Raw genomic sequence first — 24,511 nt, 5'->3', positions numbered from 1 at the left:
GATTATAGCCCTTTCCCTCCCCATAGGGCTCTAGTCCCATGTTCCAGTCTCTCCACCACCCCTCCAACAACCTCATGTATGGATACTAGCTTCTTGCTTAGAGATGACGAGTCGCTGGCACAAGGTCATATACCTGTGAGGTAAGTTAAGCTCTTCTGTGACTAGAGAGCACCAGAAGCCCTGCAGGAAGTGGCGGGTTTTCCAGGCCATGCCCAAAGCCAGAAGGTGACCTTTGAGGGGACTTGCTGTGGGGAGGACCTTGGGGTCCAAAGGTTCTAACTACATTTCTGGGTGAAGGCCTCTGGTCGCTGAGAGAGCTGCTTGGCTAGGGATGGGACACAGGGCATCTGGAGTTTCCTGTGTCGATTTTCAGAGGCCTGTGGCATGCCAAGACTTGTTAGCTTAAAACAAACAAAAAAAAACCAAATATGTAAAATAAGCCAGGCATGGTGGCACATGCCTTTAATCCCAGCACTCGGGAGGCAGAGGCAGGTGGATCTTTATGAGTTTGAGGCCAGCCTGGTCTAAGAGTCCAGGACAGCCAAGGCTACACAGAGAAACTCTGTCTTGAAAAGACAAACAAACAAACAAACAAAGTGAAATAGTGAGCTTAGAGAACAAAATGGACATTTATCCCCATGGCACCTCTTGCCCATCACATTGCTAGCAGCAAGGCATACTAGCCCCAAGTCCTAAGAAGCAGGCTCCACGTGCAGAACAGAGCGGAGGGCAGCCTGTGTGTCTCCTCTCCCATCCTCTGGCTCTTCCATACTGTCCTTTCCTCCCAAAGAACCACTGCCTGGCCCTTTTCCTTCTTGTGCATGGCTTTTCACTCTTCCGGCCCAACAGCTTGTCCATAAACAGTATCTGGTAGTGCTTCCCAGAGTTCTCTCGGAAACCTGCTCCCCACCACTCTTGTTTCTGAGATGTATCCTTGTCAGATGTGTGACTCCCATGCGTTGATTTGGCCACTGTTTGTCTGGCCTCCCAGGGAGGTCATGCTGGCAGATGTCCCATACCTGAGTCTTTGTCCACCCGTGTCTCAGTTTCTGGGAGGGCTGAGCCTTCCAGCCACAGAAAGCCACCAGGTACCCTGTCCTTGTGGGCAGTCAGCGGCCTTCCTGCTGCCCACTGTGGCTTGTGGCTGCCATTTTCCTTTCCTCCTTTCCGTCCCTGTCAGTGCCTGACAGGCTGCTCAGAGGAGGCTGCCTCCCCGATGGATGGGTAGCTGGGCGGAGCTGGGGGATCCCATGTCTGTTGGCTACACTCTGAAGAGAGGGCTATACCTGCCTCTAGCCTGTGACCACTTGGCTTCTCACTTTGGTGAAGTATCTGTTTTCATTTTTTCATACAGTCTGTGACTTTCTTGCTTTCTTCATTAAGAAATTATTTCCTCGGGGCTGGAGAGATGGCTCAGAGGTTAAGAGTACTGTTTGTTCTTCCAAAGGTCCCGAGTTCAATTCCCAGCAACCACATGGTGGCTCATGACCATCTGCAATGAGATTTAGCGGGCAGGTACACATGTGGGCAGAATACTGTATAAATAGTAAATACATTAAAAGAAAAGAAATTATTTCCTCTTGAAATATAATAATGATGATGATGATGATGATGATGATGATGATAATAATAATTATTATTATTATTATGGTTGGGGGTCACCACAACATGAGGAATGGTATTAAAGGGTTGTGGCATTAAGGAGGTGGCAAACCAGTGCTCAAGAACCTTCCTCACTCCCAATCTAATCCTGCCTGGAGCTTTGGACTTGCCTGATGGTGTTGAAATGGAGATCCCAGAGGGAAGAAGGGCTACGGTTAATGCAATCAAGCATAGGCACCCAGAGCCTGGGGTCACCTCAGAGTCTGTAAAGTATTGTCAAGACAATCCTTCCGGAAGGCAGGAGGAGAGGGACAGGAAGAGGAATGGCTTCAAAGTTCCTTCCCACGCCCCAGTGGGTGGCCCAGAAGCTTGGCGCGCAGTACGCATTCAGTGAAACTCGTGGAAAAAAAAATGAGTCTATTCTCAGTGCCCTTCTGGACACCAGAACTTTGCAGCAGCTGTCATGGCCTGTGGTATCCTGCACACCCAGTGGCAGGCTGTGGACAGTTAGGTGACGGTGCCCAGGGCTTCCGACCACCCTGGTGGGTGCTTCTTGCTGCACTTCATCCAGACTTCTTGCTTTGCCCGTAAACAATGCCTGAGCCTCTCAGGGCTACAAAGTCAGCAAGCAACAAGGACCGACACAGCTTCCGAGCTCATGGGCACTGCCTCAGGTGCCCGTACCTGTCAGGTAGACTCCACATCCTTGCACTTGCTCAGGCCGTGGTGTCAGTACACACCAGCCTCCTATGCAGTCCACCTTTTGTCTGCCTGTCAGGGTTTTCCTTAGCTCAAGGCTTTCCTCCTTCCGGAAGTAGTCTCTGGCTTCCCAGTAGGCACGCTCTGCTTTGCCCCTTCTCCCGAGGCTGTACCTCTTTAGTAGACACAGTTGTCCTTGTCACTCATCCATCTAGCTCCACTCCCCATGCCCTCCCACCCCCTCACCCCTCACCCCCGCCACCAGAAGGGGATGCACTGCTCTGCTGGCCCCGTGGGTGTCTGGCTCTCACTCTCTGACAGACAGTCTGCTCTGGAAGACAGAGTTCTGCCACCTACCTGGCAGGTCACTGAGGAACAGAGGAGCCAGAGCGAACCCACCTAGCCTTCCTATGGGGACTTGCTGGCTGTACCCTCACCACAGACTTGCTAGGACCCTTCTGCATTCCAGAGACACCCCCCCTGCCTCCCCCTGCAGAGGCCGTCCAATATGTCCTTGCTCTTTCCTAGTGATGGGGAGCTCAGCCCCTCTCTAGTAGGCCTTCTCAGTAGGCTTGTGTAAGCAGAGCACCCCGGGGCTTGCAAGGGAGCTGTGCAAGGGCTCCAGAAGCAGGGGAGCATGGCACTCAGCAGCACGTGGCTTCCCAGACCCCTCTGACCTGGCACATGGGATGCTGGCCTGGGACCATCTGCGTGGAGCAGGATGAGCACTGACTACAGGAAGTATGCTCAGGGTGTCTGTCCTTTGCTGCCATATGGAGTCCAGGATGAGGAAGGCTGCCCGGAGAAGAGGAGGCCGGCATCTGCACCCCGGTGTCTGCAGAAGGACCTAGCTACAACTTGCTCCCAGGGCCTATGGTTCACCTGTCTACCTCCTCGAGCCCCAATCCCTTTATCTGTAAGCTGGGGATGTCTGATGCTGATGAGGTGTTCTTGAGAGCCATGGCTGGCACTCTGAAAGCATATGCGGTCATTGTTGGTGCTTGCTTGAAAGGTCCTGTCTAATGGGTGACCCTGGTGCTTAGAGCTTCTGTGGCTGGGGTCCCAAGAGCGCGGTGAGGAGGGCTTGGGGCCTGTTCTCATTGGCCTTGTTCCACCTGCGTGACTCTCGCTCGGCTTTGTTGTTGGGGATGGTGGCCCCCTTTGTAGCAGAGGGTCTGAGGGGGCCTGTGGGAAGAGTGCATTGGCACATGCCGGGTGAAAGGGTGGTTGTTCTGTGGTAACGAAGTATGGAGGTTCACCCCTAGACCTGCCCTCTGTACTTTCCATGACCCACTCTGGCTGTGTGTTGGAGTTTGTCCCAGCGCAAGATAGGTCGGGCTTTTCTTTGCAGGCATCCCCCTGCACATTTGTTAATGCTGGGTACATGTGGAGACTGTGTCTTCCCTGTGCAGGCAAGTTCCCTGGGAGGAAGAAAGGAGGGATTCATGAACGTGCTTCTGGGAAAGCCGTGCTCTGAGTGGCCTTCCTCCTGCCAGGCTGAAAGGGAAAGGCTTGTGAATGACATAGGTCCTTTCTAACAGTTTCTAAAAGGCCCATGGAGAGGGCCGGGAGCCAGAAGTACCCATGTGCCTAGGTCGCCTGCTAATGCTCAGCCATGAGGCCTAGTTGTCCCCAGACCTTGCAGACAGTGACAAAGTCGGGGAAGCGGAAGCGAGATATTGGGACCTTGCTCAAAGGCAAGGGAGTTAGCGCTGGTGAGGAAACCCAGGGAGGAGGCTGCAGCTGAACTTCCAGTCTCCGCTTTCCACTTTCTCCTCAGCCGTAGCAGGCCCTGTTGGCACCCTGCCCATCTCCTCAGGCCCTCACAGCTTTCTGTGTGGGCTTCCCTCTCTAGGTGGGCCGTTCCTGGTGTTCCCTCCCTGCCCCTCAGAGCCCTTGGTACACGGGCTGACTTCACTGCCCTTTAACTGGCTTCTTCTGTCTCCTGCTTCTCTCCATTCGTCAAGCTTCCTGGGGTCACTCCCTAGACCCACCCTCTTGCACCCCCTCCCCCCTTCAGTCCTTGACTTGATGACTATTTTGGAGACTCAGCTGGGTAAACAGTAGTGGGACGTTCCTGTGCTGGCTCCTCCTTCCTTAGAGTGCCAGTGCTGGGTCCCGTGACAGCCATTGCTCCTGAGAGCTCACTGTAGCTGTTGCTGATGTTAGGAGCCCGTGGCCTCAGAGCCAGGAGGAAGGAGAAGGCTGGAGAAGATGCTTCGCTGGCATCATCTTGCCAGGAGGAGGAAGCCAGGCTATATGGGTCATGTGACCTAGCCTCTCCTTACAGGCTTTGAGCAGCCTGTGGCAGCTGGACCATGACCCTCCCAGAACTGGACTGCTGAGTGCGAAGAGGGCTGGGTGCGAAGAGGGGGTGGGTCCCGGAGAACACCTCAGCCAGCTCGTCACAGGCCTCTCACAGGCCTCTCGTGTGATCACTTCTTTCATTTTGCCTGCAAGCAGCTTAGCTGGGAAGTGCTGTTTCTCTCCCTTGTGGCCTAGCCCTCATTACTGTAAGGCCCTGGGATTAATTTAATTACCTGCTGGAGCCTGGGAGGCACCTGATGAGCTCACGAGTGAGTTTGAGGGCCAATGAGAAATGCGAGCCTCCTCTCAGGGAGGAGTGTCCAGGTCCCCATTCTCCGCTTCTTCCTCTCTGCTCCTGACTCAGGGGGGACCCAAAAGCCAGCCGCCTGGCTCTTAAGAGAGTCTGTTTTGGGGGACTGGGTGGGGGCAGGGTCACACCTAGAGAACTTAAAGTTGAATTGACTGGTGGGTGTGCGCACATGTGTGTGTGGGTGTGTGCACACACGAGTGTGCATCTAACCCATTGCTGCACAAGTGGTGTTCCAGAAGCCCATCCCTTGACAGGATGTAGGACACAGATGTCTAGGGAGTCCCATTTGAACCATGTTTGCCTGTGTGTGGAGTCAGTGTGGGAATTGCTCCCGGGCGGTGACTGGCTCGTGAGTAAACTGCAGCCTCTGTGGCTGGCCGGAGTCCTCATCAGGGCCTTGTGGGCAGGGCCTGAGGGGAGAGACGAGGGGAGAGACGGGTGGAGTCCGTGTCGTGGGTTATTTGAGTTACATATCTTGTGCTTCCCTGAAGTGTGTGAGGGACCTAACCCTTGAATTCTTGGAAACCCAGGGGCACAAGCTGTTTGTGGAGCTATGCAGCAAGGCTGTGCCCCGAAGTAGCATTACTCCATTCGAGCCACCTTGTGCCGGGTACTGTTGTCATTCCTGAGGATGGGTTGGCCAGGCCTTACCAGGGAGCTGCCCTCCTCTTCTCTATAAAGGCTCTGCATTCCTAAGAGGTGACTGAGGCGATGAGGAGGAGGGAGGCTCTGGTTTTTTTGTTCCTCAGCCCTGAGTGGGCTGGGCCTTGCTGCCTGCACCCCTGTTGCCACACCTTTTTCCTATCCTGGGCTGTAGCAGATGCTCTGCCAGGCCCTGTGGAGCTAGGCTGAGGGGGCGGGGCGGGGATCCTGAGGGTTCTTTGGGTACCTTCCGGAGAGCAGAACGCTCTTCAGCAGGCAGGTCAGAGCCCACCTGTGTGGGCCCAGGCGTTCCTGGGGACTCAAGTTCCTGCTGGGCGGCAGTGGGCACCACATCTGTTCCTTATTAGAGCCCGTGGGTAGGGGTGGAAGAAACTGGTAAGGCATCAACGTGAGACATGAGAACATCGCGCGTGCGGGGTGGGGGGGGGGTGATTGGGGGAGGGACTTCCCTGGGGTCAGGCTGGCCTCCTGCTGGAGTGGACAGACGCCTCATTGCTCCCATGACTGGCGTGGCATGCTTGTCCCGTCCACAACAGACCCCAAGGGTTTTCTGTGTCCCCCCCCCCCCCCAGCCCCAAGTCCCTTGAGGTGGATTCAGTAGCCAGCTTTGCTCAGAGTCTGCTGCCCCTGCCCTTGGAGGTTAGGGGTTAGAGTATGGAGCACCTGGGGCACACATTTTTGGGGCGTGGGGATACAGGTAGTGACTCACTGAGCCGATGGGGAGAGTCCCAGCTGGCCACTTGGCCTTGTGACCTCTAGCAAGAGGTGCAGTAGACTGACGGTCTTAACTGGGTGGCCGTGTGGCTAACTGTGAAGTGTCCCATCACTGTAGCCTCATGGGGTGCTTGGGACAGGTCCCGTAGTCCCCATTTTCTGCCTGTCTCCTTCCTTTCCTGAATTCTGTTCCCTGACTCCACCAAGTCTGGTGTCCCACGTCCATGTCCATCCCCCCCCCCCCCCCCCACGCGCTGAAGATCACTGGTCTGCCGCTCTGCTGTGCTGGGGAGGAAGACAGGGGCTGAGGGATTAGTCAGAGATTGGAGGGGGCCAGCAGAATGGGGGTGATGTGCAGTGAGTGTCTTGTCTGCTTTACTGATGGGATTAAAAACCGGCAGGGTCAGTGTGGTGAGGGTGGGTTGACTTTATATCCTGTGATATGCTGTGAGTGGGGTTGTCTGGGCCCCGTGATTGGTGATTGAGGAATTCCCCACAGTCGTGCTTTTTGGGTGGATGGAAGGAGTAGGGGGAGAATGCTGCCGAGCCTAGGGTAGTGGCCATTTCTCTTCTACTTTTGTTCCACTTGAGCCCTTAGCCTGGCACTGTTCGCATTCAGGGTGGGTCTCTCCTACTCAGTGACCGTCCACATGTCAGTCATCTCTGGAAACACCCCCAGGCATGCTTGTTATCCATCTCCGAGGTGTCTCCCGCTCGCATGAAGCTGACTGCCCGTGCCCATGGTCCTCAGTCCCCCCATTACAAAGAGAGGAGGGCCTCCTGGACTTTTGGCCCCAGGACAGGCCACCTCTGGCTGTAGATATTTATACCAACTGCTGTAGGTTCTGAAGCTTCTTGGGATCAGAAGGAATCACCCCCAGGGCATGTAGGTCGGGGAGCACACCATGGAAACCAGGCTTTGGGGACCACATGGAGGGAGGGTCTGCCCACGGGGTGAGTCCGCTGGTGTTTAACAGACCTTTTCTTCCTTTCTGTCCTTCAGATCCCTCGTCCACCTACATCAGGCCACTGGAGACCAAGGTGAAGCTGCTGGAGGGTGACAAGCTCCCCCCACAGGTAAGTGAACTACAGGGGTATTGGCTACTGTACCCCAGGGGCCTACTTCCCGCTCTAATCCAGGCTGTAGGGTAGCCAGGGCTTGCTAGCCATGGCAGACTGCTGCTCTCCCATGTCTGCAAGCTCCGCATGGCTGCCACCGGGCCCAATGCCAATGGGTCGACAGGTGGATGGAGGCCAGTCCTTGCTGGCCATTCCCTCACTGGGTCCACCTTCCTGCCTCCCAGGCCTAACCCTGCTCACATAGACAGCTGGGGTCCTGGGTCTGTGCAGAGAGAGCAGCATTAGGATGGTCGGGGAGGGATTTGGTGGTCGTGGCTGCTGCGGGAGATGGAGAGGAGGTGTCTGATGAAAGGGTTTCGAGCCTCTGTGGCCACGACTGGACATGGAGGAGCCTAGTAAACACCTCTGCAGTGGGCGGGGGTGGCAGAGGGCCTGGCGATGAGAGGCTGTGGTATGCCTGGGCCCGGTGAGCTTGACAAGTCCCTCCAGCCACCCCCCCCCCCCCCCCCCCACCCCACCCCACCCCCGTTTCTAGACTCACCCCTGTGCCCCCACTCCCAGAGTCACCCCTGCCTTAATCTTAGCCTCTCTCTCCTCTGTTACACCCGCTGGTACAATGTAAGTGGCCATCCTTGGATGAAACAGCCTTAGAAATAGCTCAGATGCCTGGCCCTATTGCCATTTACCCACCGGCTTGATGGCCACTGGCCTGCAGAGGACTACCATGACCTCCTGTGTCCAGTGGTGGCTGCTGGGAGGCTTCCGTCCCCACAGTGAATGTAATCCCCCTGTGTCACCTCCGTAGGTCACCCTGGTGGGGCAGGACTCTCTGGAGCCTGACCTGTATGTGGTTGATAGAGGGACGAGGGACGCACTGCTGTGAGAAGCCGAAGCCAAAGGGCTTTAGAGGAGGTCCCTGTCCAGCCTGCAGGAGAGGGAGTTGTTCCCGCATGCTCACCCCTGCAGGATGGGCCACTGCTAGCCGCATGAAGGCCGGCATCATGTTCTGGGGCCCGACTCAGGCCCTATGGAATATGGGCAGCGTCAACCTCAGCCTGGCTTTTGTTCCTTTCAAGTTCAGGGTGCAGCTTCCATTGTCCAATCAGAGAAAACAACTCAGGCTCCTGTTTCTACAGGGACTGGGGTTGTACCTGATATTTTGTCTCTGCTCTCGGGGCCACTTTGTCACGCTGGGAATCTGTACCCCAGTTTCGAGTGTAGGGACAGGCCATGGACTTGTACAATAGGTGTATGTAAAAGCCATGGTCTAGCAGTCCCTCCTCCTTCTTTTCCTCCCTCCCTCCCTCCCTCCCTCCCTCCTCCCTCTCTAGGGCAGCCATAGTCCCCCCAAGGGGGCCCTTCTCATCCATAGCTGTGCCCACTTGCCTCATGTCCCCTATGCAGGGGGCTGAGCCTTAAGGCCTGGACAGTAGCCAGCCCTGTCCTGGTCTCATCCCTCCACAGACATTGGGTCCACATTCTGTCCCTCCCCTGTGCACACCTTTAGGTGTGTCTGCACTTGGCTCTGAGCTTTCTTGGCCCTGGGCTGCCTGTCATGTTCCTTCCTGTGAATTCCTGTCCCTACCCTGGCCTGACTGACAGCTGCCTGAGGAATGGGTGGCCAGAGCCCCAGAGGCCTGATCCACATCTCTATGCCTGCCGTGACTGAGCCTGGGAAGCCTCTAGCTGCCCGCCCCCCTGACTGCTCCCCCAGCTCTCCTAGGCCCAGAAAGGAGGCCAGGGATTCTCACCCAGACTCAGGAAGTTCTGTTTGACTAAGGATGGTTGCTCTGTCAAGCAAACAAGAGCATCACCTGTATAGGCCACCATGCTGTGGCTGTGGGACAGGGTTTGGGCATCTTGAAGAGGGAGACAGTGATGGCAGGACAGTCGCCGCCCTCACTCCTCAGCCTTGAGGCTCTGGTGTGTGCAATTTCATGAGTCTGTCATGAGATCATATCCGGCAGAAACCCTCAGATCCTCGCAAAGCAGAGAAATTGCCCGCTGGCGGTAAGCAGGAGCGAAGAGTGTTCTCAGCAGTCTCGTAAGGTGGTGCGTCCTTGGGGTTTGAATAGGAGGCCAGAGAGTCTCCTCTGATCCCACCCCCACTTCCCCTCCCCCACAGCCTCTATTTAACTCCAAAATAGCTTTAATTAAAAATGTGCCAGGGTGTTCACAAGCTAAATTACTCTAGTGCAGTTCATATTTTCTCTCTCGTGTTGGCTTTAAAATTTCATCAACACAGCTGCTTCCTCCGAGATGATTCATCCCAGGACTCCATGTGCATTATTTTTCCTGCAGATTCTTCATGCCCAGCCGGACCGGTGGGGGCAGCCGTAATTGACGCCTGGTTCCCCCCCCCCCCCCGTTAGCCCCCTGCTGGGCTGATAAATGAAGCCTCCAGAAGCCAGAAGCCGGGCTCACAAAAGGGCAAGCAGCCCTGGGGTTCTCTCACTGAGGCCAGGGCCCCTACTGTGGTTGCAGCTGCAGCTGGGGCTGTGGAGGGAGGCTGGGGAGCACCCTAGTTCTCCCCTGTTCCAAAACCTTCATGCTCCTCCACACAGTGCCGGGCTACATGGGATAGCTAAATGCAGCCCGTGATCTGGTCTTAACCAGACACACGTAGAGAAGCTGAAGCCAGGGTGGGTGGCATGGGTGCCCTGTTAGTCCTGGTGTTGGGGGAAATGCACAGCTGGCTACACTCATTCCCTGCCCAGGATGCTGGAAATGGAATGTCAAGGTGTGAACAGGGCCGGTTTACCCTAGGCCTTGATCCTATGGCACTGCTCCCCCGTGACCCTCAAACTTTTCTGTCTTTGACATAATTTGTCTCTATAATGAGAACACCCAGGCACCTTGGATGACCGCCCCCCCTAATTACCTTAGCTTGCTCACCTCTGTAAAGAGACTTCCCACTCTCCCCACTTCCAAAAGGATCGCATCCTAAGGTTAGGGCTTGGGGGCGGGGCTGGGACTTAACCACATGAGTGGGGTGGGGCAGTTAGGCATACAGTGTGGCATTAGCCTCATGCGAACCACCAGGAAGTGGGTTTGGGCGCTGGATAGATCTGAGTTCAAGCCATTTCTGTCCCATTGTTAACCTGTGGCTTCAGGCAAAAGTCCCTGTCTTGAGGTGTCCTAGTTTTCTCTCTGTAAGTCAGAGGTAATGGTGACACCCAGCCTAGGTGTGGCGTGGTCCCTTGTCTGTCTGCATTTTCATGATCCCAAGGGCCCCTGGCTGTGTTGTCTTGGCAGATAACCTCTGCCTGCTCCTGCATGAAGCGTTATCCTTTGTGTGGATTTGGAACAGGCCTTTGCTTAGGAACCCTCTACCACCGCCCAAAATCCTCCTTGCCGCCTCATTTTTGTTCCTCACAATTCCTGAGCCCGAGGAGGGTACGGCTGCCCCATCCACGTGCCCCTCTAAAGTCCCTCTGCCTCATTATGGTGGCAGTTCACCTGATTGTCATCTGCCATGGTACACTGACTTCTCCCACACTCAAGGTACTCCTGTCCTGCCCCTCTGATGTCTGGGCTGGCGCCTTGACCCCTGCCTGAGCAGTACAATGCCACGGCTCTGGAGGACTTGAAATGCTGTCTTAGCAAGGACCCGAGTCTGTCTGTCTGCTCCCTGCCAGGGACCCTGTTGTCCACCCTCAGCAGAAGGGCAGCACAGCCAGGTGGCCGGATGAGGGTCCAGGCATTCTGCTGTGTGCCTCAGAAGTGAGGGCTTAAGGAGCCGAACCAGAGACAGCTCACTACTGCCACCTATCTGCCGGGGGTCACTGGGCAGTTGGTGCACCTTCCGTGCGGCTCAGTTTCCTTATCTATAAAACATGACTACCAATAACACCTGCCATATGTGCCACTCAGAGAGTCAAAGGGCAGCCGTGGCTGGGGGGCCATGCTGGGAGCCGCCGCCTGACTGTAGGGTGTCTAGCAAGCAGAGGCCCAGGGGGCTGGTAAGTGGTTCAGACTTACCCATCGAGAGCAGGATCTTCAGACTTTTAAGTCTGCGTCCCTCTGATGTCTCTCTGTCTGGCCTCTGTCTCTCTCATCTCAGGGAACCAACAGGGGACCTGGAAGGGTGCAAGAGTCCCTGTGGTGGTGGGGATCTGGATGTCCCGTGGGTGAGCCACTCTGGCATAGGCCTCGTGGTCTGGTGGTCTCCCCCCAAGCCCCCCAGGGTTGACAGTGGGATATGGAGTTTGAGGTTGCCTGGGGGATAGGGGAGGTGGCGCCAGCTGGGCAGATGTGGCCTCAGTACCTGATGAGAATACTAACGAAAAGAGGTCTGGGGGTGGGCGGCCCAAGTGGCTGCCCCTTTGTTCCTGATGGCCTCCAAATGAGTCAAGATTAAAGAGAAAGAAAAGATTAGGTTGGCATCACTGGGCATCTCCCACTGGCCTCTCAGAGTTGGCTGGGGCCTTGAGGGTGCCCCTAGGCCCTTCAGGAGGCTGCTCTCCTTAGAAGGGTATTCAAGCTTTGGGCTTAGGCCCTGTGCTCAGTTCATCCATGTCTCAAACATTGAGTGACGTCATAGGTTCCTCTGTCCCTACACCCGAGTATGGGAAGACTACCCTGGCCCAGCTGAGATCCCGTGGCTTTGGCCAGTCCAAGGAAAGGAACTAGGCAGATGGCATAGACTGGCAGGGTGATGCTGTTTTCTTTCCTTCCAGCTGCCCCGCCCCTACGGCCACCAGAGAAGCCTGCTCCAGGTAGAGCTGCCGGGAAACAGGGCTTTGTTTGCAGTGGCTCTTAGGGGGCAGGAGGGCTGCTAGGTGCTGTGTGGTGCTGTGTGGTGTGTCTGCTGTGTCTCCTTTCCACGGTCATCCTTTCCTGGGAGGTGACCGCTTTTGGAATGTACCAGTCCTGCTGGAGATTCCTTTTGGGACCTGCCCCTCTGAGCTGGCATTAGTTCCTGCTTTGCAGTATAACAAGCGAGTCCTGTAGTAGTAACCCTTCGCCCTGGTCTGTCCTGGATGTCCTGAGGCAGGAGCTTGTGTGCTGGTGAGGATATCCTACCCTTCTTCCAATAATCCCCTGACTGCTTCTGAAACCACCCCAGCACCCCAGCACCCCAGCTCTGCAGCAGGACCCCTGCAGCGCAGGGCTGGAGGAAGCCACACCAGTGAGTGGTGGAGCAGAGACCTGGCCTAGGCAGCTGTGGGTCCCAGGAGGGAGAGGTGTGGACCAAAGGTCATGGGGCCAGATCTCAACCCACAGGGCCTCACTGTTGGATGCTTGGAAGCTTCTGTGGCTTGTACTCACCACACAGTTGTGACAGCTAAAGTTACCTTAGACATCCCCAGATGTCCCTAGGGGCAGAGTCATACCAGTCGAGAACCACTGATCAATAGCAACATGACTGTGTGCCAGGCCCTGGGCCTGGGGCTGCCCGCCCATGCCCAGCAAGGTTATTACAGAGTGCCCAGGTTCTATGTCAGCTGACAGCTGTAGTGGGGTAACGTGTATTGGACCGGCTGGCACAGGGCATGGCTGGAAGTGACTCTAGGATCTGGAACCCTCTGGAGACTTCTTGTCTTCCTCCTCTGTGAGCGCCACCTGTGGGAATTCCACTGGACACAAGCGGCCACCTGAATTCTTGTAGGCTTTGCTCTGGATTAGGCCCTCTGAGCCCACGTCAGTCTGTGGCCCTGGCTTCCCATGGCAGAACAGCTTCCTGGAGACTTGTATTCTGCCTGTGTGGTAGCCTTCCCCCTGCCTCCAGCCTGGCCAGTGAGATGGTGAGCTGTTTGTTTCCGGGCAGAGTGAGGCTTTCAGGCTGCTGAGGCTCCGAGTGTGTTGCTCAGAGTAGCCCAGACCACTAATTATGCTTTGATGACCAGTCCCACAGCCCCTCCTCCTGTGGCTGAGGACAATAGATGAAGGTCATCAGGCCTGGGAGGAGACAGGAAAGGTGGAAATGGTGCCCAGCTCCCTGTGAAACCCCCACCATAGCCCGGAGACCCAGGGTAGGTCTCACCTCCCTGTCCTGCGCACATCCACGGCAGTGGCAGTGGCACCTTAGCATAGAAGCAGGCTCCCTCTCCACTGTAGTAAAAAGTGACCCCTTTGTGGGAGCTCTGGGTTCTGAGCTGCTTCACTGTGTGGTGTCATAGGAGCTCACATTCTCCCATGTGTGTTCAGTGTCCTTGGAGGCTGCCAGGGAAGGAAGAGTGTGCAGGGGGTGTGAAAAGCCCACCTCCCCACGCTAGTAGCACCAAGTCCAGGCTCTGGCTCCTTGGTGGACCCTATAGTTATTTTCTGGTTGTTGTGAATGAGCCTAGGGCTCTGGACCTTCTGGTCTGAGTGGCCCCTTCAGGCAGGCCACTGAGGCCCGGTGGCATCCATGAGACATGGTGTCATGCCTCACACGCAGCATGTTCTCTCTGTAGAGCTGCCCAGGGATGGCACGTTTTAGGGAATGCATGCTCCTTTGGCACAACCCAGGAAGGGGGTCCCTGACACAGCCTCTGGTCACCCACCTTCCCCAGTGAAGAGTCTCAGGTGGATGGGCCATGGGGTTGGCAGCCTCCCTCAGCACCCCACCTCTCACAGTGCTTGCCAGGGTTTCTCCAGCATGAGGCTCCTCCTCTATCGAAGGCCCCACATGCAGAAATTCTTAGGAATAGGAAGGCAGGAGAGTCTGGCAGTTTTGAGGCCCAGTTGGGTCCAGTGGGGAGCCAAAGGTCACACGTCAAGTCTGCACTAGGCACTGAGTGGGTGGCATTGGGCATTGGCTTTGGGTAGAAGCCTGGGCAAAGGGACCCTGCAGCTTCCTGGCTCGCCTTCTAGTTCAGAATCTGCATGCTGCTCCTCAGAAGACTTAGGAGAGGGCGACAGGGGTGCAGTGTTCTTGTACCCTCACCAAGAGGGAGCAATGCGGGGTTAGCTCCTACGACTGCAGGGGGCGGGGGTTACCTGGGAGACCCATTCCAGCTTGGAGCAGGCCGAGGGGACCTAACCTCCCTCTAGAATGTCAGGGTAGGCACATTTGCTCAACTGTGACAAATGCCCTACACCTCAAGGGGTCTGCGGCTCCTGCCCTGCCCTCCCCTCTGAGATGAAAGCAGGAATTTCATTCTGCCCAGGGATCTAGGCGGCAACTAGCAGTGTTTTTAATTTGGACTTAAGTGCAGCAGTGGCTACTCATTTGATGCGTCATTAGTCACATTGCCCCTTAATGAGAGATGATGTGCATTTCCCCCTGCCTGGTTCTGTGGCTTGCTAATAAAGTCCTGTGTGCGTGCAAATATTTATAGATGCTCACCCAAAGTAGGGGTGGGGAGTTGCATGGTGCTAATTGGAAATCCCCCATCCCACCCAAGGAAATTACCCAGGAATCTGAAAGGGGAGGAGGCCTTAGCATACTACAGTGTTTTTTTCGGTTGCAGTACTTGGCTGCCCAGGATCCTGTCTGATTGAGGGCCAGAGAGGCTGTGGGAAGGGAGGCCCAACCCAAACATAATCCTGTGTGTGGGTGAGGACAGGACAGGACAGCACAGGATAGGTCCTGCCTTCCTGGTCCTGGGCTAGCAGGAAAAGAACCAAGGCTACAATCTGTTGCCACTCCTGATTCTGAGGCCAAATGGGATGTCACTGCCTTCTCTGCTGGGCTGGTAACCTGCCTCCGGTGTCCTTATTTTGTCCGCCAGTCACAGCAAGGTGGCAGGATATCTCCATGTCCCCACAGAAGAGCATTGGTGGGCAAGGTCCCATGAGGACTTGTGGGTGTGTTTATGCTCGGACGTTAAGGGCTCATTGGAATTTAGAAGTTGCTCTCTCTGCTGGAGAGTGCTTTGTGGTTGCAGAGAGCTGACTGGTTTAGGGTTTTGAATGGGGAGTTGGTAACCCCTCGGGCTTGATGGATATGGAAAGGGTTATGGGGACAACCTCTTTTCTTGAGACCTTGTCATAGGGTGCTCTGCTAGTTCTGGTCCTTGTGCCAGGGAGGGTTAATTTTCTGTGGCCTTTAATGCTTTGGAGTGGCCTACACCCTACACAAGACCATGGTCAGGGAACCCGGTCCCACTTGACAGCGAAGGCCGCTCATAAGGTCTCTTGGGAGATCTCTTTGCAGATGCTGCTTGCCTGGACCATACCTAGTGTAAGAGCCATGTGGCGTTACCCCAGGAGGCTTCTGGAAACCCTTATGGGTTTGGGTCATACCCAATACTGAGGAAACAGCCCCAGCCCTCTGTGCCTGCTCCCTGGCCTTTGAACAGACACAGTGCAACAGACCCCTGTAAAGCCCGTTGTACACCCTGTTGGCAGATTTCTTTTCTGGCTGGACTCTGTGGGCTCCCCAGGTTGGGGGTGGCATAGTGGTGGGGCGTGGCTACCCCAACCTTTTGTGTGGTGGTCTGGACGCCTCTGTCTTTTGTCTGAGACTTCACTGTCTCCTTCTGCAGGTGGCTAAGACAAGCAGCTCTGGCAGTTGGGTGGTGGGAGATCTGAGAAATGGGAGCTAGGCCTTAAGAGTAGCAGGAGGCCGGCTGGGTGCGAGGAGGAACCCCCTGTGTGGAGCTGCTGCACATCTGCCCCTTCCTGCCCACTAGCCTGGCCTCCCTTTCTGGTTTGTTTGGGGGACTCTGCGACCTGCTGATTTATGGACATTGCTCTGTAGTTTTTATTATCTGCCTTGTGGCTCTCTCCTTTTCTTTGAAGTCTTGGTGGCTTATAATACAAGGCTGTCCTTGGTGGCGCTGGACCTGGAAGGTGAACTTTCTGGACCACGCCTTGTCCACCATGCAGTCTGCCTGGTCCCTGGAGACTCGGCCTGTTGGGTCACTAGCCTGGTTACAGGGATTTTTTATTTTTTATTTATCACTCCCAAAGGAGCCACCCGAGGCCAGCTTTTGTGTGTGCCCATCCTTCCTCTCTCCCCGCCCCATTGCCCTTCCAGGTACTGACTTGAACTGGTTCTTGTGGATTCAGAACCCCGGCCTGCTTTCCAGGGGGAGTGGGGTTGTTCGCTGTCTGATGGCAGAGGGAGCCTGTGAACTGGGATAAGGCACGCAGGAGGCTGTGCTTGAGCTGATAAGGTGCTGTGCAGAGGGCGACATGCTCATTAAGAACAGTGCCTGTCTTGTTGGCATGAGAGGTCTTCACTCCTCAGCCATCCCTGGATCTGACTCCTGTTTTCTTTTCCCTTACAGCAGGCAGGCTCCGGAGAGTTTCGGACCTTGCGGAAAGGCTTCTCTCCGTACCACTCAGAATCCCAGCTCGCATCCCTGCCGCCCTCCTACCAGGAAGTCCTGCAGAACGTAAGTGTCCCCACTGAAGGTCCCGGTGTTCCCTGATTTAGAACCTCCCAGAATCGTTGCTCTGAGCTCCAGGGGAGACAAACACAGCCGAGACAGGATGGTTACAGCCCAGGGCACGTGGGTGGTCTATGGTGAAGCCAAGACTTTTGCTTGAAGCCCCAGCTGTGTCCAGGGCAGCTGTGGGCAGAAGCCAGGGCTTGGACTGCCAGCCTCGAACGTCCTTCCTTACTCTCTGCCCTTCTAGGAAAGGGCCTTGGAGCCTCACGGGGACCCGGTCAGGGAGTAAGAAGTGAAGCCTTGGGTAGGTGACATTGTTAGACATTTCAGGGCAGTGTCTGGAGGCCATGGCAGGGGTCTGCCAGGCTGAACACCATATTCTGTGCTCTGTGTGAGTCTATGGCAGAGAGAGAGGAAGCCTGCTGGCCTGAGATTTCGCTTTGGAGCCAAGGAATGAAGCCTCTCACATTAATGGGCTCTGTACTGGGACCACCACAGGCCTCCAGGGTCATCTGTCACCTGCTCACCTGGGCCCTGACCTGCCTTGGATGGGAAACTGCTTGGAGCCAACTCTCAGGAAGTAACCATCCAGTTCCGGGTCACACTTTGTGGGCAGGAATATCTGTCACCCTTGTGACAAGGGTGGTGGGATGGATGCCTTGTAGTTGCCATTCTCAACTCCATGGGACAGTGAGGGCCCCCAGCCTGCTATGGGCTTAGAGGAACATCTCTGTGGGAGTCCCTGTGCTGTCACACACTTCATCCCTGTGTGCTATGCTCTTCCAGTATGGGCATCTGGACGGACTTCCTGGGCTGTATGTGGGTCCCTCTCCGGCTCTGTCTTCCCCCATGATGGCCAGCAAGGGTGACCTTGGCCTCTCTGTGGCTTTAATGGGCCACACAGCGCTGGCACAAGAGGGCTCATTTTACCACTGGCATGTTGGGTGTTTCCCTTCTGAAGCCTGGCCACATTCTCCGCCTGTTGATACCGTGCGGCCAGCCAAGCCCACCAACTGTAGATAATCCAAATATTTATCCAGGAGCCCTGTGGCTGAATGATGCTCTAATTGCTTCATGATAAAGGGCTCAGAGAGCTAAGTGGTGCCACCCAGGGGCTAGCTCCTCAGGCTTCCCTTTTCTTGGGCCTCCTCCTGCATCCTGCAAACAGCCACCAGCATCCATGAAGTGAGGTACTGGCTCTGGTGATGGGTCAGCCTGCCGGGTGCCGACTCAGTTCTCACAGCCTCTTGGGGATACTCTCCAGGCTTCAGCAGTGCTGACAGAAGGCTAGTAGAGCAAGGGGAAGGTTCTGGAAGGCTTTGTGGCGGAGACCATGGGGGAAGGGAGGTCATGTGTCTCACTCCACAAGAGGGCCTGTCACCCTGCTTTGGGGACGAGGCATTGAGCCTTATGGGGCTGCACTGGGTTGGAGGGCCTCCTGGGTAAGGGCATGCTGGTGCTCAAATGGGCCTGGAGGTCAGGGGTCAGTGTGGGGTTGTGGAGTTGGGGGCTTGGAGGTGGTACCTCTATTCTTTGAGGGCTATGAACTGAAGACCTTCAAGTCATCTGTTTAGGATAATGAGCCAATTGGCAGAGGGCAGGGGGAACTGAGGTGACAGGCAGGCCTTTGGATGGAGTGCCCTGTGGATGCCAGCCAAGGAAGTTACTGAGGTTGCTGCATGCAGAGGGTGAAGGCGCAAAGGTCAAGGCTGTAGGCCTGACTGGGTCAACTTGACCCTCAGTGTTCTCACTGCCAGACCTTGCCCTCTCCACACTGGGGCTAGTCTCTTTAAGGCGCATAGGGCCAAATAGGGCAGCAAAATCAAATGTTGAAAGTCCCCAGATAAAAATGGGTGGCTATGTGTACCCCCTCCCATCCTTGCTGCCAGCCTAGGTAGGACGTGCTTTCCTGACGGGGAACGTTAAGGCTTGGACAGGTGTCCTGGGAAAAGCAGGTCTCTACACTTCCAGTACCAACTCCGGTGTGGCCGAGACCTGAGTTCCAGGCTTGGACTTCTGTATGTCAGCTGATTTGTGCAATCTCACTGTCCTCATCTGTGAGGTGGGGTTGTTTAGACACTTAGGATTGACTTACCCAGTGCAGGTGCTTGGTGATTGGGAGACCACAGTGAGTCTGAGTGACACTTACTCCCAGTACCTCAGTCACTGAATGTTGACCGATGGCCATTACCCTGCCTGATACCTGCTGCTTGGGTGACTTGAGCCGGGGTGGAGGGGGTGGGGGGTGGGCTGGACTGCACAGCAGCAATCCGTTTGGCCCCCTACATTTGTGGCTGCTTCCTGGAGGAGGCCACAGCAGTCAGTTAGAAACTGGTACAGACGAGGAATTAGGCCAGTTTCATCAGGGTGAGTCAGGGATAGGATCTTCCCCAGGACAGGGTGGCAGTACTGACAGGGAGGGGTGTGGGCACCCCAGAATGAGGTGGTAGGACCAGATCCTCCTTTATTCATTTGGTTGGCACCCTCTGCTGGCCAGTGGGGGAACTGTGGCCTCTGCTCAAGTCCAGTGTAGGTCTGGGCGCAGCCTGAGGATAATCCACGCCCCCCCCACCCGCTCCCTCCCTTTCCCTATTTGGTTTTCCTGTTGCCACCCAGGCAGTTGGAGCCACACCCCCTGTGTTTTGCATGCTTCCTGTGACACATGACCCTTTCTGTTATCCAAGGGAGGAAACTGGGCCTCGGAGCTGGCTGAGGCATAAATCAGTCAGGTCCCAGTTAAAGGGATCATCATGCCCATCTCTGTCTTTTCCAGCAGATCCCAAGCCCTGTCCGGGCAGACCCCCCCCCCCCCCACCACCGTGCCTGTGCTGGCGCTGGGTTGTGAAAGCAGGAGCCAGATCAGCCTTTGAGGCCCTGGGGTGCATCCATGCCAGGTGGCCCAAGAGAAATGGGCTTGGTGGGCAGGCTGTCAATGGAAGGCTCTGGGTCTAAGGACAACCCTAAGATCCCTACTGAGCTTGGATGATGGCCTGGCGGGATGGCCATGGCTGGACTGGATTCAGCTCTCTTGGTGGCCAGGACTGGGCCAAGGGCAAGGGGTGGGAGCAAGACTTAGGAGGGGTTGGGTGGGCTTTGTACTCGGAGGGACAAGGGTGTTTGAGGCCCAGCCTGCTGGGTGACAGGAACCTCTGGCTCTCACAGGATGCTCATGCTTTACCTGCAGAACAGCACACGTGGTCTCCTGTGCACCCTCCCCCATCTCCCCCCATCCCCCGCACTCCTGACACCTTTTGCTCTGCAAGCCACCACCATGTAATCTACAGAAGAAGTGCCATGGCCAGGAAGCACAGGGACTAGCCGGGCGGAGATTAGCTCCTAGGGTGCCCAGTTCTCACCCCGCCTCTTCTCCTCTAACCCTCATCCCTCACCCCCCATCTCCTCCTGTCTGGGTGTTGGCTCCATGTAACCCAAGCTGGCGTTCATCCAGAGGCAGGCATCTGGGACCCAGCCAGAGGGCTCATATGTGCCGTTCTTTCTGCAGGGCCCCACCTGCCCTATACCTGAGCTGCCCTCACCTCCTTCCACCGTCTACAGTTCTGCAGGGCAGAAGCCCGAAGCCGTTGTACATGCCATGAAGGTAAAATGTGCTGTTTGCCCCTCCCGAGCACGCAGTGGGACCATGGGATCCTGGGACCTTGTTTGCCTCAGAAGCCGTCTCCAAGCTCAGGCCACACAGGCCAAGCTCCCACAGGGGGTGGGAGACAGTGTCTCTGTTGGTGGCTCGGGGTGCACGGTTGCCTGGAGCACCATGGGACTTGTGCTGGATGTAGTCGTGACTGTGTCAGTTGTCTGCTCAGCCTGAGGCGTTGCAGCTGGGGAAACTGGCCTGGGATGGGAGTGCAAGTGTTCCCCTAAAGGCAAAGAGAGGCCCCAGTTGGGAATGAGGCTAGCCTTGTGCCTCTAGGTACAAGCAGGCAGGTCTCATGGGACTCTGGTGTCTAGAGTGGTTTGCAGAGCTGAGCACAACCCTGCCCCAGGGCGCTCCTTTGAAGGAATATCATGGTCATAGCCACCCACGTGCGTGGGCACTCAGTCATAGTGGGAGCTGGCTGTGACTGCCATGTCCCACGCGGATGCCTACAGGCTGCCATGTTTCTTTGGTGGCTCTTGGAGCAAGCTCCCCTCCCTAGATCCTTAGCAGCTCTCTGCTGGCCTTCACTTGACCCTTTTTCCCTCAGGTTCTGGAAGTACACGAGAACCTTGACCGGCAGCTTCAAGATAGCTGCGAGGAGGACCTGAGTGAGAAGGAGAAGGCCATAGTGCGAGAGATGTGCAACGTGAGGCACTTGCTGGGGTGGGGTGTGGGGCTGGGAGTATGGCTACCCGCTTCTCACTCGCTCAGCTAGGCCTAGGACGACCAGTTCTGAGAGTGCCTCCTTACCACCCCCCATGCCTTCCCCTTCGGAGAGGCCCCTGACCTCTCACCAGATCTGCCCCTTCTCAGTAGTGCCATCCTGGGGTCTGGTTTTCATCCCGACTGTAGGGTTTCTTTGCTCACTGGTGCCCTCTGGTGGCCCTCTGGCCTTGCAGTTAGTGTTCAGACCTGGCCATGCGAGTGGGATACTCACTCTGCCCGTGAGAAAGCCTCCTTTTCAACTTCCACCCACCACTTGTCATCTCCACGGACTCTCACAGGAGCCAGCAGGAAAGTGGTTTCACAGGGTCTGAACCTTGGGCCTAGGCTGGGTGGGATGCCCTGAGGGGCATTTCCTCATGTTGTCTCCTGAGTCTGTGGACTCCACTGGACATCTTCAGGGATGAGATCACACCTAGCAGTGGCCTGCTTGGGGGTCAGGCATGACTGTCATAGTGGGCAAAGGCCAGGTCCCAGCACCTCCCCTTCCTGTAGCCTCATCTTTCTCCCCCACGGGTGATCTCTCCCATGGGTGGTGAGGTAGTAGGTAAGCCCTTCATTTACACTGTGTGCCTCCTCACAGGTGGTCTGGAGGAAACTGGGAGATGCTGCGAGCACCAAGCCTTCCATCAGGCAGCACCTATCTGGCAACCAGTTCAAGGGGCCTTTGTAGAACCATTTCTCCATGGGTGTGGACTGGCCCTGCCCAGAGTCTGAGGTCCTCGGATTGGCAGAAACTCTGGCCCAACCACCGTCTTTTCTCTGTGGTGAATTGTACATAGGACACGGCCCACCCTGGCTGCCCTGGTGAGACACTGACAGCCAGGCCTCCACCTCCTGCCTCCCTCACCAGCAAACCTTGGGAAGACGAGGAGCCACTGCCGGTTGGCTACGGCAGAGTGGCCGGGCAGCCTGTCTCCATGTTTGAACTCCATGTTCCACTAGCAAGAAGCTTCTGAGACTTCAGGCCCAGGGACTGTCCGGGGCAGCGTCCTGCTCTTGGTGGAAGCCCCTCATCAAGCCTTCCACCCCGGCCGTCCCTCACACTGGACAGAGGCCACCAGAGCCTGAATCGTGACACAGGTGGCACTTTTCTGCCTCCCTGCCAGAGCTGGGATCCTGGGTCGTGGAGCACTGGCTCCTGTGTGTCCATGGCTGGCTGGGAGCTCACAGGGTTCCCTGCCACCTGGGGGTTGGTGTCCAGCCACCCCGAAGCCAGCTGCTGCTTATTAGTGTCCACCCCTCTCGGTACTGTCTCCTTGCTCATGCCAGGCTTAGCCCCCTCTCCCCTCTCTCCTGCCGCGTTCCTTTTCTGGTTTACAGCAACATAGGAAGTCCTGGAGCGTGTCTGGGCCAAGCTCAGCATTCTCAGTGGACAGGAAGAACTGGGCCATGGCGCTGGGTCGCTGTCTGTCTGGCCTCCCCCGGCCCCCAGGTGTGCTCTGGGTGGCCACAGATGGAACGACAGGACCCACCCTGATGAGTTTTCCTTGGGAAGGAAGGGGCATGACCTGGTTCTGGCCTTTAATTGGCTGTGTGGCCTTCAGCAAGTCACTCAGCTTCTCTGGGCCCCCAGGAAAAAGATGGGCTGAGGTTCCTTTTGGCTCTGCTCAGTCTAGAAGCCACCCCTTCGGTGGGCCTTTGTCCTCCCAACTGATGAACTCACGTGGTGACCTACTGGGAACATGTGAGGCTAGCCTGTGTGCCGTGCTGTCTCCTCACAGGTCACAGCTGCGCCTCAGCCCGTCCCCACAGGGACCCAGGGGTCCCATGTGTGTCTCAGTGTACATGCTCATGCCTTGGCGAAGCATGACTGACAGGGATGTCTGCTAACGAGCTGTGAGGAAAATGAGGAAGTGGGTGCAGATGATCTCTCTCAAGACGTGTAGGAGGAGCAGGCCATGCTGCTGGTATCACCTGTGCTGTGTATTTATGTCCCCACTCATCAGCTGTCCTCACTGAACGGTACCTAGAGTCCTGTGCAGCAAGCCCAAAGAGCTTGTCCTCACCTCAGGCCCCATACCCTGTGAGCAGAGGGGACGGCCAGGAAGGTAGTGGCATCCCCGCTCGCCTCCCGTAACCTTGGGTTGTTCCCACCACCTTTGCTGCCTACACCCTTGGGTCCCACACTCTCAGGGGAAAGGCCCATGGCCCTCGGTGTGCCCAGGGAGTGTTGTGCAGGGCCTGTAGGGAACGGGCCTACTGCGTCACTGGGAGCGCTTCCCAAAAGGAGCCGCTGTATGGTCAAGTGATAAACTTGTTGGCGCCCCCACCTGCTGGCCCTGGTACTGGGTGGTTTCTGGTAAGTGGGCTGCTGGGAAGGCAAGACCCCCTTCCTGGTTCTTTGAGGCTGAGGAAGCCCAGCATAGCACTGAGGTATGTGGGTCCACACAAGGTGGGAGCCAAGTCAGAGTCCCAGTCACATTTGTATCAGGATGGCTTAGCCACCACTGAAATAAGCAATAAGTAAGGGCTCCTGGAATTTAAAGACTGGCCAGTCAAGAAAAGCCTAGAAGCTACCTTTCCCTTCTGGAGAGGTGTGACCCTGTCTCTAATGCTGCAGAGGCATCCTGAGACTCTGAAGAGGCGGGAGCAAGCAATGGCCCAGCCCCCAGCACTGGGCTGGCTCCCGAGGACAGTCTGTGTCATATCTCAAACCTACCAGGATGGGCCCGCAGCCACCCCGTGAGCCCTGGGCCGGGGAGGGCAGGTGGTCTTCTGTGACCCCTCCCTTCTGGAGTCTTCGCCTTTGCCATGCTATCTCAAGCCCACAAGATGCTTGCACTGGCTCCACCTCCCACTGTGACAGAGGTCACCCGGCCCATCCAGGTGGCCTCGCCTACCCTGGAGTCAGAGTCTGCAGGAGCACATTTTCTTTCATGTTAAACAGCCACATACCAGTGTTTAAAGACAAAGTGACCTTTCATTTTTCTTTCTTGAAACTTGAGAGGAAGTGATACATACTACTGATTTTTCTTTTTTTTCTTTCTTTTTAAAGAAACAAACTAAATGCATGGCTGCAGAGTGGCAGAGGTGTATATTTTCATACTGTGGGGAAAGTGTGCTGCTTTGGGGAGGGGCTGGAACGCCTGGTTCCTGCCCTGGGCCACTCTTCTAATTGGAGTTGGTGGTGAGACCTGCAGCTGTTCCCTCCTGCCCTGGCTGTGTAGTGCTGGAGCCTGTGCACTTCAGCCGTTTCTACCTTCTGTTGAACCACTTTGATTTGTGGAGAGAGGAAAAAGAAATAGAACTTTTGATAGTGTGGTAAAAGCATTGATTTGAACTATTTTAGTAAAAGGAGTAACAAATAAGATTGTGACAGTGTCTACTTTGAACTAGATAATAAAGGCCTCTTTGTGAGCCTCTGGGCTGGGTGTTATGGTGCTTTTCTCTGCTGTGAGCTGATGGACGGCTGGTCGGAGAGGCAGCTGGCCTCACACTGGACAGACAGTGAAGACCACTCACGGCTGCTCCCAGACCAGGAATGGGAGGGTT

The 24,511-nt window shown here is 56.0% G+C and overlaps 1 protein-coding gene across 1 annotated transcript in view; it reads left to right on the top strand.

The window, feature by feature from the left end:
* Positions 1 to 22,642, top strand: part of Ccdc85c (coiled-coil domain containing 85C) — a 60,027-nt gene extending 37,385 nt beyond the window's left edge. Inside the window, exons 2-6 of the mRNA XM_051151198.1 lie at positions 7,299 to 7,372; positions 16,537 to 16,644; positions 20,144 to 20,239; positions 20,841 to 20,939; positions 21,600 to 22,642. Of these exons, the coding sequence (XP_051007155.1) occupies positions 7,299 to 7,372; positions 16,537 to 16,644; positions 20,144 to 20,239; positions 20,841 to 20,939; positions 21,600 to 21,689 (467 nt within the window). The 3' untranslated portion in view covers positions 21,690 to 22,642. The remainder of the gene's footprint in view (positions 1 to 7,298; positions 7,373 to 16,536; positions 16,645 to 20,143; positions 20,240 to 20,840; positions 20,940 to 21,599) is intronic.
* The last annotated feature ends 1,869 nt before the right edge of the window (positions 22,643 to 24,511 follow it).

Source organism: Acomys russatus, chromosome 1, assembly GCF_903995435.1.
Source record: "Acomys russatus chromosome 1, mAcoRus1.1, whole genome shotgun sequence".
Taxonomy (NCBI): Eukaryota; Metazoa; Chordata; class Mammalia; order Rodentia; family Muridae; genus Acomys; species Acomys russatus.
The sequence above is the reverse complement of the archived record's forward strand: the minus strand, read 5'-3'. Positions and strand labels throughout refer to the sequence as shown.